The sequence below is a fragment of the Erpetoichthys calabaricus genome, chromosome 17 (genome assembly GCF_900747795.2).
Source record: "Erpetoichthys calabaricus chromosome 17, fErpCal1.3, whole genome shotgun sequence".
NCBI classification, from domain to species: domain Eukaryota; kingdom Metazoa; phylum Chordata; class Cladistia; order Polypteriformes; family Polypteridae; genus Erpetoichthys; species Erpetoichthys calabaricus.
Window position 1 is genome coordinate 36,329,412 of NC_041410.2, and position 14,738 is coordinate 36,344,149.

The following is a 14,738-nucleotide window of genomic DNA, read 5'->3' on the forward strand; positions in this document are numbered from 1 at the left end:
CAAACATATATACTGTATGTAGGTTTTAAAATAAGCCTGATTTAAAGTGTGACAAAAAAGTGACATAAAAACGTCACATAAAATCATTGCACAAAATCGTTGCACTTCTAGGCTAAGGACTTTATATATAGAGAGTAGATATATTTTTTTTTTACTAAACTTAGTTTTCTAATTTATATATTGTTCCCAAAACATAGAATCTGGGAAATAACAGTTCACTTAATTAGCCTAGGAGTCCAATTAAAAACAGAAGCTGCTTGGAATTAAAACCTGCAGCCACCGTGGTTCCCCAGGACCAAGACTGAGAACCCCTGGCCTAATGGGTAGGCTGGCACTGGTGCTGTATACACACATTTACAATTACTGGGTTGGAATCCTTGGCTTCAGCACCACCTGTGTGGAGTCTTCTTTGTCTCCATGGGGTTTTTCCAGTTTTCAATTCCACATGCCAGACATGTGCATATTTTAGGCTTTGACTTACATTTAGAGACTAACTGGGGCCTCTGCAGTGGATTATTTTACAGATCTTTTAGAACTTTCTCCAGGTCACCCTCTGATACAGGAAATTCTATGGCACTGCCGTAGTTATTCATTCAAGTGTGCTTAAAAAAGACATATTCTGTTGTAGTGCATTATTCAATGTGAATTACACAGATAAAACAAATATACTGTATATAACATCAAGAGATACCAAGCCTTTCAAGTCACATTACAACTGATCTCACCCACCCATTCCCTAAAGCATTCAGATGACATACAATATCAGGGTTGTGCAATTCCAGCCAATATCACCTGTCTGGCTGATTAGTTGACAATAAAGCAACTGTGGTTACTGTAAATATGTTAAAATGAATCTAATTATGCGTTATGTGTTTTAAACCTTTTGCTGTGTAATACCGCCTGAGAAGTTACTTTCTGGTGTATCGAAAAATGAATGTGAATTCTTTCGAAAATTAAGCTTAATTGCAACTGTATTTTTGCGTTTTGATGAGAGTGATAAATTGTATTACAGATAAGCACTGATTTCTTTTGAAAAGTAAAACTACATTAAGTAAATACAGTAGTGCCCTTCCAGGGGCTGTAGTTTAAAATGATGGTATAGGGTATTCTGTAGCCTCTTTATGATGTGAATGGCCTCATATTTCTGGAAGGATCTACAGTATCTGGAAATGATTGGCATTGCAGACAAAGACAACTCAGTTCACATGAGAGCACAGCCACTGCTGCTTCTGTCTAATGAAGATTTTCAGGGAACAGGGTCGGGCAGGTAGGAAAAGCAGCATCGCACCTGTGTCATAGAGCAGAACAACTCTACCACACGGAAAAGAAATCCTGGGTAATCCATGTTTCTTACTTTCTCGTATACAAAGTTTAGGGAAAGTATTGTAATTGTCCGAAGATTTGATGTCGAGATTTTGATGAATCTCGACGTTTTAGACCTACCTGACTTTCTCATTTACAAAGTATAAGGAAAGTATTGGAATCCTCCAAAAATTCCATTTCGAGATTTTGATGAATCTCAACGTTTTAGACCTCCCTGAGTCTGAAAATACCATTTTTGGAATTATGTCTGTGTGTCTCTGTGTGTGTGTGTATGTAAAGACGATAACTTGAGTACGCTTTCACTTAGGTCAACCAAATTTTGCATATAAGTATTAGGTACAAAACGTAGATTTCTATCAACTTTTGGGCTATTTCCATTAACCAGAAGTAGTATTTTACTTATTTATTTAATTTTTATTTAATTATTAATTTTATTTATTCATGCAGCTGCAGAGTCCGATTTATTCAACTTTACTTTTATAATAATTGTTTAATATATTATTAATTAGATTTGATTTGTTGTTGATGGTTCTTTAATGTATATGATATACAAATATAATCAGTCTTGCAGTTTACTCCTCAAATATCCATCCCCATATCTGAGTATACGAGAAAGTCGAGGGGAGAGCACTCCCAAGTTTTACTTTTAATGCCCTGAAATCAAAGAGGCAAAACTTCACTCATTCATGTCATTCTGATCCACAAAAACATACATAAGGTACTGTACATATATTTTCCAGTCAAGCATTTCAAGATGCCATTTACTGTGAAAGTACATGGGAAGCAGACATGGCCATTAAAGCAAATGGAAAAAATTGAATCCTAAAATTATATAATATTTTCTTATATGATACGCTACCATGGCTGTCCGTTTGTCTGTCCAGGACTTTAAATCACCTGTAGCTCGCAAACCGTTTGAACGATTGACCTGAAATTTGGCACACATAAACTACGTGACGTCTGCTATTTGCTTCGGGGTGATGATTGACCTCAAAGGTTATTCCTCTTTTTTTTTTTTATTATATTTTATTGTAGAATCAACTCTCGGCAGCAGCCATGTGGCACATGCGTACAGGCGCCATTCTCATGCCCTACCACTTTCACCATCACTTCCCCTACCTCTTCATATCTTTAATCATTCTTGAGGCAGATTGAAGACTTAAGTGCCAGCTTAATTGAAAAATTAAGGAAAACATACTAAGTAATTACAACACAAACACTGACTTAATCAGTTTTAACGTGAAAAGATGCAGATGAAAGAAGAGATGAAGCGGGCCGCTAGGGTGGAAAAAAGAAGAGCTGCTCAGGAAGCAGCAAGCGCATCAACCTCTGAGCAAATGAATGCTAAACGTACATAGGAAGAGTATGAAAAGTCAAATGCATTCACTGAACGTTATTGTGCAGTGCGTCGTTAGTGGTTGGAAATAATACTAATAATTTGCAAAGGACGGAATCCCTCTCCAGGGTCAATGTCTGCTTTCTGCTCAAAGCAGCTGGCATAGGCTCTAGACCCCTGCAACGCTGAACTAAATTAAGCACGTTTGAAATGTTGTGTAATAATAATACATTGTATTTAGAAATCTCTTTTCTCATACTCACATCTCTGAAAGAAGGCTGAATGGCACAATGAATGTATAAAGCGAGAAAGCCAGCTGCAAAGCTCTGTCAATGTGTTTGCAGAACTGATTTAAAGTGTTTAATTAGTCCTCTTAAGAGACACAATGATAAAATGATGAGGTGTGATCTCTGCAGAGGATCAACTGAGAGCATACTTTTGATTTCTTATAACTTCAATATTTAGCTTTAATTTATTTATTTATTACAGTAGAATGATGTCAATAATTTGATATGTTATGAATTTCCAGGGTTTAGGGGGTTAGCTCTAAATTTAGAGGGTCAGCTCAAGTTGGATGGTTTGGAGACAAAGTCAGAGAGGCGAGATTGCGTTGGTTTGGACATGTGCAGAGGAGAGATGATGAGCATATTGGGAGAAGGATGTTAAGGATAGAGCTGCCAGGGAAGAGGAAAAGAGGAAGGCCTAAGAGGAGGTTTATTGATATGGTGAGAGAGTACATGCAGGTGATGGTTGTGACAGAGCAAGATGACGAGGACAGAAAGATATGGAAGAAGATGATCCACTGTGGCAACCCCTAACAGGAGCTGCCGAAAGAAGAAGAAGAAGAAGAAGAAGAAGAAGAAGAAGAAGAAGAAGAAGAAGAAGAAGAAGAAGAAGATGATGATGATGAAGATGAATTTCCAGCAAGAGCTAAACCTTAGCTTCCTCATTGGTCTTGTTTTTGGTAAAGTGTGGTTTGTGATACGGTCATGAGCTATGCGATGCTATTCAAGATCAGATAAAAAAAGAAAGAAGACAGAAGAGAGCTGAGACATGAAGGCTGAGAGTTATCAAAATTAGAACACACAAAAGTCAACATGACATTAGTTCTGCCACACAAATAAGCTTTCCTTTGTAATACATTTGGAAAATGTTTTTAGAATTGTGAAGTGGGATCTCCATTTAAATTTTCGTCTTCTTGATATATTAATTTGGGTTAGGAGAAAGCAAGATGCAGACACAGATCGAACATCTAAACTCGACATAGACATTGACTGGACTAGTAATTGAACCCAAGTTCCAGAAGCTGTGAGCAGTACTAAGAACTGTTCTCCTGCTCTGCTCTTTAAATACTAATGAGATTTGTATTTTACTAAAGGTTTAAATTTTCAACTAAAATATGCATATTTTGATTTTTTCACTCACATTCTATGTCATGCAGGATTTGAATAGGGTACTAAACCCTGGGCTTAAACAATAGGCCATTACTTAAAAAAAAGACATTAAATTCAGTTACACCTTATTTAACCAACAGTATCAATACTGACTTATATGACCTTAATTACACAAACTGCTGGAGCTGAACTCTTTGCAGGCTGAACATTGTTACTATTTACACACTTCCTGCCTTGGACACATAACATTGAGTAATTTATGAGACTGTCAGCAGTATTAATTATGTTGGATACAATGATATATTGCCTAGAATTCCAGAGAACAATACCCTAAAACAGAACTTTGAATAAAAGCGTGCTTAAATCTGAGATAGAAAATGAAGCATAACATAAAATTTCCATTCAAGTTGCATAATCACTAAGCTGACGGATGAGGAAACCGTGACTACAGATCTGTCTATCCATGAACACATACAAGTCTTTAAATGTAGTAACCTCTAAATCAATTAGACATTCATTTATTCTTTATCACACTTTCTTAATTCAATACAGTATCAATATACCAGCACCATCGAGTAAAACATGTGCTGGGCCAGTTTACAGTTGTCAGTTAACCAGACCTGCATATCTTTGGGATCAAAAGCATGAGAGTTTTCTTATTACAGATAATAACTTAACATTAAACTGGTGCTTCTATATTCAACCTTAGAGAAGTAGTTTGTTATTTAGAGCACAGGCCAGTTAAATGAGTAGCTCAGGGTCTCACAGTGAGTCAGTAGTGGGGACTGATTTTGACAATGTGTTGAGTCAAATTCTGCTGCCCTAAACACTACACCACCCTGACACTCTTTAGTGAACAATGTGTTGTGCAGAAAGGCAGGCGATAATTTGACCAGAAGTTCAGTATGCATATTTATTGTATATGCTTACTATTAAATAATACTATACATTTTGTAACATTTGTGCTTAAGTCTAAATATTTTTAATATTTTAAAAATGCAAACTTCTGAAATATGTTAGTTTTTTTTGTTCCTTCACTATTATTTAATTTATTAATACATGTAGATTTGTTATTGGTACAATTTTTTTGGCATCTTTGCTTTTCTAATTAGTCTTCTGACACACAATACATTATTATATTGTAGCTTAGACATGATGTACAACAACTGTAAACATGCATGATGTACTTGCTAATATTATGATATCATTGTTCTCCTCGTGTCTGCGTGGGTTTCCTCCAGGCACTCCGGTTTCCTCCCACAGTCCAAAGACATGCAGGTTAGGTGGATTGGCGATTCTAAATTGGCCCTAGTGTATGCTTGGTGTGTGGGTGTGTTTGTGTGTGTCCTGCGGTGGGTTGGCACCCTGCCCAGGATTGGTTCCCTGCCTTGTGCCCCGTGTTGGCTGGGATTGGCTCCAGCAGACCCCCGTGACCCTGTGTTCGGATTCAAGGGGTTGGAAAATGGATGGATGGATGTATTTTATAAAATCTTTAGTATCATATATTTCTCAAAGGTGTTATCCAGCAGTCAGATCTTTTAGATTTTTTTTCTGATTTCCTTAGCAGCTCTTCTTCATTAATTGTAGTAAGTCTGAGGTCATATTCAAATTTGGGCAGAACTGTCTGGTTAGAAGTTAACAGACACCTTGACTATGAAAGGAGTTAAATACCATACTTTCCTAAAATGTTTTGCTGTGTAACCTAAGGCATGTGGGCTAAATGAGCCAGCAATTAATAAATTAAATTAGCAAATATGTCAGTGTTAATTATATCATTTTTCATTCTGAGTCCGTTTTTACTGCTGTATACATGTATTTATTTGCATTGACATGTATTCAGTTTAGAGACAGTAGATATGAGCGATGAGAGCTACTGAGACGGTGTTATGAATGTGAATTGGAATGTGTGCAATAATTCAGGAAAATCATGTAAAGAATTGAGCTCTGAACAGTAAGAGAGGGCATGTGTACAGTATGAAAGTATCAAGATGGAACAGAAAAGCCAAGTGAATGCTTATCATGAATGGCTGAAGGAAGCAATGACAGCAGTGCTAGACTAGGTAGGTATGTTTGGCTCTTACAAACTGACACTCTGCAGAGTGCTTAAGGTGAACGGTGTGCGTGAGGGTGTCATTGCTGTTCGTGGGCTATCCAACATTCATTTTCAGTAATCTGTGGAAGGGACATAAAGAAGAAAGACATGGGTGTGAGAGATTGTCATGGAGTGTAGATGTCAGAATTCAGCATTCTGATTTTCAGTATTGTTTAAGAATATTAACGACTAACAAATAAATGTCAGTATTCCTAGAGAAGGCAATGTGTGTCGGAGCATTGTTTGGTAGTGGGAGATGTTTCGCTTCAGTGGAGGTCTAGTAACTGAGTACGGAAAGGATGTTTAGTCAAGATGGTACAATTCATGATGACCTCTATGATTGCTTTGTTCCTTTATTTGTCGTTTGTTAATCATTCTCTACTTATGCTCAGGTATGTCAGACTGGATCTACTGCATGTGTCTTTACAATTTGACAATAAATAAACATCAATAAAAACTGATTTGTTTTGTAATTTTATTGATTTGAGCAGAAATGTAATGTAATTTGCTCATGTTACCCTCTAGAAGATTGTGTTTTTTTACGTTCTTGTCTCCTAACTCAGAACTTTTCAATAGAATATTTGTGATATATTTTGAGCATGGGAAAGATGCTATATAAATAAGTTGAATTACTATTCTTCTTCTTCTTATTATTATTATTGTTGTTATTGTTATTATTATTATTAATTAGCCATTTTTCTTACATTTTCTTTATCGTTTTCCCAAAAGCATAGAATAACTGACATAGCACAGGTCTTAACATATTTAAAAAAAAGACATTATGACAGTTAAAATTATACTTGAATATGTGAGAATGATTTCCTATAATACATCTTTTGTATATATATCTGATTACATTAAGGATTACCCAAAATCAAAAGTATTTAGGAAATAATGTTGGGGAATGGTGGCACGGTGGCGCAGTGGTAGCGCTGCTGCCTTGCAGTTAGGAGACCCGGGTTCGCTTCCCGGGTCCTCCCTGCATGGAGTTTGCATGTTCTCCCCGTGTCTGCGTGGGTTTCCTCCGGGCGCTCCGGTTTCCTCCCACAGTCCAAAGACATGCAGGTTAGGTAGATTGGCGATTCTAAATTGGCCCTAGTGTGTGCTTGGTGTGTGGGTGTGTTTGTGTGTGTCCTGCGGTGGGTTGGCACCCTGCCCAGGATTGTTTCCTGCCTTGTGCCCTGTGTTGGCTGGGATTGGCTCCAGCAGACCCCCGTGACCCTGTGTTCAGATTCAGCAGGTTGGAAAATGGATGGATGGATGGATGTTGGGGAAATTCTAACAATATTAAATTTTCTTCTTTTTCAGAGCAACCATAGATGCACTAGCAGCCTTGTTAAATTCAAGTAAGTTTTATTTCTCTTTTACCAACTTTTCATTTTTCTCTTTAAATTTTCAAATTAATGGGTTTAAACTTACATTTGTAATGATACTTTTGTAATTCCAGTACCCTGTTCTGACTTCAGTATTGCTCATATAGTCTTTTTGTATATATTGTTACATTTTTGAAAATCAAAAAATACAATAATTCCAATTAATTATATGACTAAAGTTGAAGATCGCAATGGAGAATGAAGAGCTAAGATTATATTTGAAATAGTGTGACAAATTTTGTAGACTAGTGTGATGGACAGCCGGCAGTTCAACCCGGCCGACACACCCAGGACGCTAAATGACGTCTTCCCTGCAGCTTAGAGGTGCCCTGGGCATCATGGGAGATGGAGTTTGGCTTCACAATCCTGCTGGGCACCATAGGTGCCACCGTGTGCCGCTGCAGGGAGATGCGGGGATTTTCGTTTCCCATATAGCCCGGAAGTACTCCCAAGTCATGGGGACAGAAGAACAGAAGTACTTCCAGGCTGAAGGAGAATGTAATTCTCCATCTGACCCGGACGTTCTGACAAGTCACGTGAACAGAAGAGGAGAAGCACTTCCGGGTCAAGGACTATATAAAGGACTGGTGGAGACCCAGCAAGCGAGCTGGAGTTGGGAGGGAGTGTAACAGAGCTGCTGGGAGGAGAGAACTGCATTGTGATTATTGATTATTGTTTATTGTGGTGGTTGTGGTGCATTGGTGCTTAAAATGACTTCTTAGTTATTTTATCCCGTGTCTTGCGTACTGTCTGTTGGGGTAAAGATGTGCAACAGCGTCACCAAGCGTCCACATTATGACACTAGTTATGTCATTCCCTCCTGAGCAAACCTTATTTATATATTTTTTTTATTTTAGACAGTATTGATCATCCTTAAGGTTCTTCTCAATTGGGTGACAAATTAAATGTAATAAAGAGAATTGGTAAACTTCTCACAGACTCCACCTTGATTGAGCCCACTCCTCCAATTCAGTGGGCACGATCCATCCCTGAGTGCTGATCCTTCGCTGCACATTGGACCCCTGACCGCGCTGCCCTCTCTCTGTCAGCTGGCTGGCTTGTCCATTCACTTTCAACCCCGATTCTGCTCTCGCTCTCTAAGGCTTTCCTCTCTCTTTCCTCCTTTTGTGCCAGCCCGTACATATATTGCTCCATGGGCACAGTGCCTCAACTACGCACTCCAGGAAGCCGATTAAGCATTTGAGAACAATCGCACCCTCACTTGCCCCAATTGCCTCATCAACTCCCCGCAGCTGCACAATCGTGCCCACAGAGACTGACACAGCCAAGTTGGATTATTTAAAAACATTCCTTCGGAGCCGCGGACATGCTACACCACACTGTCACAAAATAAAAACACAGAAAAAAGCATAAAGTGTTGGGGGAATTCCCTATATAATCTCCTGGATGTAGAGTAGTCAAATAAGACCGGTGTTCTGGTCATATGTGTGATATACAGTTGACCATCTTACACAGTAGATAACGTTCTTTTAAATCATGAGAGGGGAAGTTACAACAAAGCGGAGGAACAGGAAATGACATGAAAAAGCGGGACAGGAAGTGATGTCTTCAAGATATGATGGAAGTGATGTCATAAGATGAGGACAGAAGTGATGTCATCATCTGGGAACCGGAAATAATGTCATTAGATAAGGACGGAAGTGATGTCATCATTCAGGGGCAAGAAGTGACGTTATCAGATGAGGATGGATGTGATGTCATCATAAAGGGACCGGAAGTGATGTTATTGTTTGGGATTAGAAGTGATGTTGTCAAATGGTTAGTGGAATTTTCATCGTCAGGTTGGGATGAAAAAGAATCGTTATTCTTCTGTTGGTCTGTTGAAAAAGGGAAAAAGGCGTTAGTACTTGTTACCAACCCTCTATTCATTGTGTTTTCACTCTCATTTGGACCTTTTGGCTGCCTCCTAAGCGCACATGTGTAATAAAGCATAATCGTGGATTGCTAAAGCCTGTCTTGAATTAATGAGAAACACTTTGAGTTCATGTAACCAAGTCAGCCTCGATTGGGCAAGCAGAGCTTATTCATGCAAGGCTTACTTAACTAAGTCTCACTTTCATAGGCGCTCTTTGTGGAATTCCTCAAAGAAGAAGAGACATAGTCAAAGCACTAGTATGCTTAAAGCCATAAGTTCAATACAAACGTTGGCAAAATTGTAACAAAAAGCAAAACACGTAGTCCAACAAGAGAAAAGACAAAGATGTCTCTTATCCGCAGACTTAGATAACGAAATGCGTCAACTGCCAGCATTTTATCCTGTCACATTTGTAACATCAAGGTTACAGCCTCCAAGGACTTGCCCCTAACAACCATGGCAGACATCCTGGTAGACAGAAAAGTGGTGCCCATAATAAACAAAATGGCAGCAAAAATGGCCCAGATACATTTACAATTATTAAATTACATTGTGCAGTAAAAAGCTACTTTTAGTAATGAGTTCCTGGAACAGAAAGAAACCTTAACAGAACGGCCCAATAGTAATGATACATGAAAATAAATGTGTAAAAATTTAAATACTAGAGACCTCAAAGCAATGCCATCATCTCTAAGTCTGTGTAAAATGTTGGCATTGTGCACTACTCCAAATTTGTTGATACTTTCAAAGACTGACTTCTAGGGTAGCATTTAGAAGTCTGACCAGAATGAAACATTGAGTGAAGATCAGGAGAAAGAATGGTGTGAAAAAGTAATCAAAGGTCAAAAGTGGAAGTCATCAGAATTAGAACCAAGAATTAGAGTCAAAAGACAGAGCTTTGTTTCAATAACCAGTAATCAGAAAGTCAATAAAAATATGTTGTTATGTTTTGGTCTAATCTCATAACCAAGTGGCTATTTTTGAGGACTCTTTATACCGGTGCACCAATGACGTCAAACTCAGCACAGCCTTGGTGCACAAGAGAATCCCATGGAAAGCCACAAGATAACTGTGCTAATCGTGAAACCAAAATGTCAGAAAAGATATACGTCAAACAAAAGGTCTAAGAAAAATTCTGACTAGAGAATTGGATTAGTTGGCTATTAAAACCCCGAAAGAGACACTAAGATGAGTATTCTAGCCTCACTAAATGTAAAAAAAAAAAGAAAAAGAAACTGAAATCATTACATTACATACCCGTTTGCTTTTGAATTATGATTTAGATTAGTAGCTAGGCTTAGGTGACTCTATATTTTTGTGTGTTTTTAATGACCTGTGTTTGAGTTTTTGCCCATCTTCTGGTACTCTTTGGAGAATCATTGGGTCCCCCTGGTTTGACTTTGTGTTGCTCATGGAGTCCTGAATGAGGCACATTACCTGCATTGTAAGGGAGCATCAGTTATGCTACTATGGCCATGTGGCGTAATTCCGGGAGGGTGATCTGACTCACAGGGTCTCAAGTGGCTGGACCAGGCCAAGGGGAGGCCAACATAACACCAGGCTGTGGCACATAGAGGGTCATTTCCAGAGGCTGCGACTGAACCGCATGTCTGCCTGGGGAGTTGCCAACCAGGATCCCGAGTTATTTCGTCATGTGGTGGGTGCGGTAATGTGCTGTACCGGTGCATGCCCCTCAACCTGACCTGACCGGTTACACATATATTTCTAAGGAAATAATATGGAAATCTCATAAACGTCTTGAACTATAGATATTTCATTTTTCATGGTGTTTAAAGAGGTGAGTATGGCTACCCAATCTACTTTCTCAGCCCAAGTCACACGGCACATGCACATTATTTTAATGCACGTGTAGAGTACTTTGAATTTTACATACCTGTGCCGGAGATGTGTGTGATTTTAGGGCATTACATGACATGTCATTTTATTTAGGGTTTGTATTGAATAGTGATGGTAGAAATACGACTTTTGATGGATTACAAAAAATTAAAAATTTAAACAATTTGATCTTTTGAAACATTCAAAACACTGCAGTACAATAACATCTTGTGGCCAAATGATCTTCAGTAAAAACCTCCAACTGACAGAGAGAAAGAGACGAAATCTTATCAAATGAACAATGAAATTATTGGACAAACAAGGTGTTAGTTATGACGGCATTGTGGAGACGCATATGCAAAGATGGGAATACCACAGGCACTGTCAATATTCAATAAAATAATTTGTTTAAATAATATTCTGTGATTAATTTGCTTGATTAGAACTTTATGTGACAAACACGTTTAAGCCATGTATTTCGAAACACACATCACCTACTGCATTCTAATATTTTTTCTTTCGCACATTTGCGTTGTGTTTTTTATTCATTGTAAGTGTGATAAATGTGTTTAACGTTATATTTTTATATAATATATATTTGGCAATATATCTGCATATGTTGAATATATTGTCAAGTGCTGATATGAATCCTTTTGCTCTATCCCTGGCTCTTTGAGGTGTCTCACTATCCTTTAAATGACTGCTCGCTTTGCATCACTTGATGGAACTCCATTTGCAATATTCTAGGCTTGACGTTATTATGGGTGTCCAATACGCTGGCTGATGGAATGCCAGCTCATATCTCATTTGTGACTGATAGAAACTGCCGATGCTGTTACAAAGCCCTCCCTTCGCAGTTGCTGTTGCCAGCAACCACTTCAACTTCTTAAATGGCGCACTACTCTTCAAAAACTCTTCACCCTGGCTGTTACAACCTGCCGGCACTGTTACATTATAAACTGCTCAAAAAAACTTAAAGGAACATTTTAAAAACACATCAGATCTCAATGGGAAAAAAATCCTGCTGGCTGTCTCTACTGATATGGACTGGGTAATGTGTTAGGAATGAAAGGATGCCACATCGTTTGATGGAAATGAAAATGATCAACCTACAGAGGGCTGAATTCAAAGACACCCCAAAAATCAAATTGTGAAAAAATGATGTGTCAGGCTAGTCCATTTTGCCGAAATTTGTCGTGCATCAGGAGGAATTCAGGATCCACTGCACCAGCATAGGGTCTGACAGTGGGTCCAAGGATTTCATCCCGATACCCAATGGCAGTTTATGTGCCGTTGTCTAGCCCGTAGCGGTCTGTGTGTCCCTCCATGGATATGCCTCCCCAGACCATCACTGACCCACCACCAAACCAGTCATGCTGAACGATGTTACAGGCAGCATAACATTATCCACGTCTGTCACATGTGCTGAGGGTGAACCTGCTCTCATCTAAGAAAAGTGCAGGGCACCAGTGGTGGACCTGCCAATTCTGGTATTCTATGGCAAATACCAATTGAGCTCCCTGGTGAGCACAGGACCCACTAGAGAACGTCGGGCCCTCAGGCCACCCTCATGAAGTCTGTTTCTGATGGTTTGGTCAGAGACATTCACACCAGTGGCCTGCCTGCTGGAGGTCATTTTGTAGGCTCTGGCAGTGCTCATCCTGTTCCTCCTTGCCCAAAGGAGCAGATACTGATGTGTCCTGCTGATGGGTTAAGGACCTTCTACGGCCCTGTCCAGCTCTCCTAGAGTAACTGTCTGTCTCCTGGAATCTCCTCCATGCCCTTGAGACTGTGCTGGGAGACACAGCAAACCTACTGGTAATAACACATATTGATGTGCCTGCCATCCTGGAGAAGTTGGACTACCTTTGCAACCTCTGCAGGGTCCAGGTATTGCCTCATGCTACCAGTAGTGACACTGACCGTAGCCAAATCCTAAATGAGTGAAAAGACAGATAAGGAGGGAAAAATGTCAGTGCCCTCCACCTGTGAAACCATTCCAGTTTTGGAGGTCGTCTCATCGCTGCTGCTCTAGTGCCCCTGTTGTTAATTTCATGAACACCAAAGCAGCGTAAACTGATTAACAGCCCCCTCTGCTACTTAACTGACCAGATTAATAGCCCAGAAGTTTCATTGACATGATGCTATACTCTCATTAAAAAGTGTTCATTTTAATTTTCTTGAGCAGTATATATATGATGATTTGTAGGGAGAGTACTTGTGCACCTTGACTTGGGGAATGATAAAGTATTTTTATTAGGAAAAATAATCTGTCCTACAGTGCTTGAACTAAGTTGATCTCTCCTCTAACGTAAGATTTGTCTTGCTTTGGAGAATGCCCTGTCAAAAGACACTGAGGTTACTGGAATTGAGAGATGCACATATATTAAATGGAACAGATGAGAGAAGATGTCAGAATGTCTGCTTCAGTAACTTAAAGGATCATCACGTCTAGTCAGATATAGAGCTGAGAAATCATTTTGAATCTCCACAGTGGCTTCATTTGAGACACCCTGACCCTGAATTGTTTCAGAGCCCTGATCTTCCCTGGCCTCAGTTGCTCTAGCTGTTGAGGTTGACGTCTGAAAAGGACTGCATTGAGTTTGAGTAGTTGAACGAATGACAGTATAGCATTCAGATGTCAAGCACTGCACTGCTTTGGTTGTATTTTCTCAACTTTGAACCTGAGATTCAGCAGTGTTTACAGAGCAAGGACCTGCATAGACTCCATCCCACACTGTTCTCTTACATTATTGCAGAACTGCAATGTAATAAGTTTGTTAACCTTTGGGTTTTGCTTGAACATTATGATGACGCATCCTGAAAACTGGAATCATTTTTGAAACAGAAACTCTTTTCTGATAACAGTTCAACTGTGACAGCAAGAGCCTGAAGGCCCTGTCTGACTGTTTCAGTGGAGCTTTATTAGTTGAGATAGAGGTTAAGGCAGTTGCCCCTGCTTCATGTTGGTCAAATAAGTGTTGCCACATTAAAAGGGTGCCGGTCAACTAGCTTCAACAGTCTGGATAAGTTTTAATTAAGTATTGCCAATCTGCTCATAAACATCTGTGGCCTTCTTCTTTACAATGATGCTAGACCTAAAAATGCTAATTATGCGCTGAGACCGTACACATATCTCATGCAGATCAGAGGTTTGTTTTATGTCCGTTTTTACCGCCAGATTGAGTGTGTGAGCACTGCACACTTACAAAGTTGTGCTCAGAAAAAGATATTGGCACCATTGTCAGTGACAGTTATCTTTTCCTTTATTCCACATGTGTCTGGAAGAACACTCACAGACTCCCTAATGTGTCCACCACTTTGCACATCTCAGGGAATTCTGAGTCATGGAGAGCTTGTTCTGGTCATAAATAAAATAACATTTACAGTGGACTGCGGTGGGTTGGCACCCTGCCCGGGATTGGTTCCTGCCTTGTGTGCCCTGTGTTGGCTGGGATTGGCTCCAGCGGACCCCCGTGACCCTGTGTGTTCGGATTCAGCGGGTTGG

The 14,738-nt window shown here is 39.5% G+C and overlaps 1 protein-coding gene across 2 annotated transcripts in view; it reads left to right on the forward strand.

Annotated features, from left to right (window-relative positions):
- Nucleotides 1-14,738, forward strand: part of LOC114668153 (cytosolic carboxypeptidase 4) — an 890,538-nt gene that overhangs the window by 269,027 nt on the left and 606,773 nt on the right. For both annotated transcript variants that reach the window (XM_051920839.1, XM_051920840.1), the window contains one exon: nt 7,454-7,491. In XM_051920839.1, the coding sequence (XP_051776799.1) occupies nt 7,454-7,491 (38 nt within the window). The remainder of the gene's footprint in view (nt 1-7,453; nt 7,492-14,738) is intronic.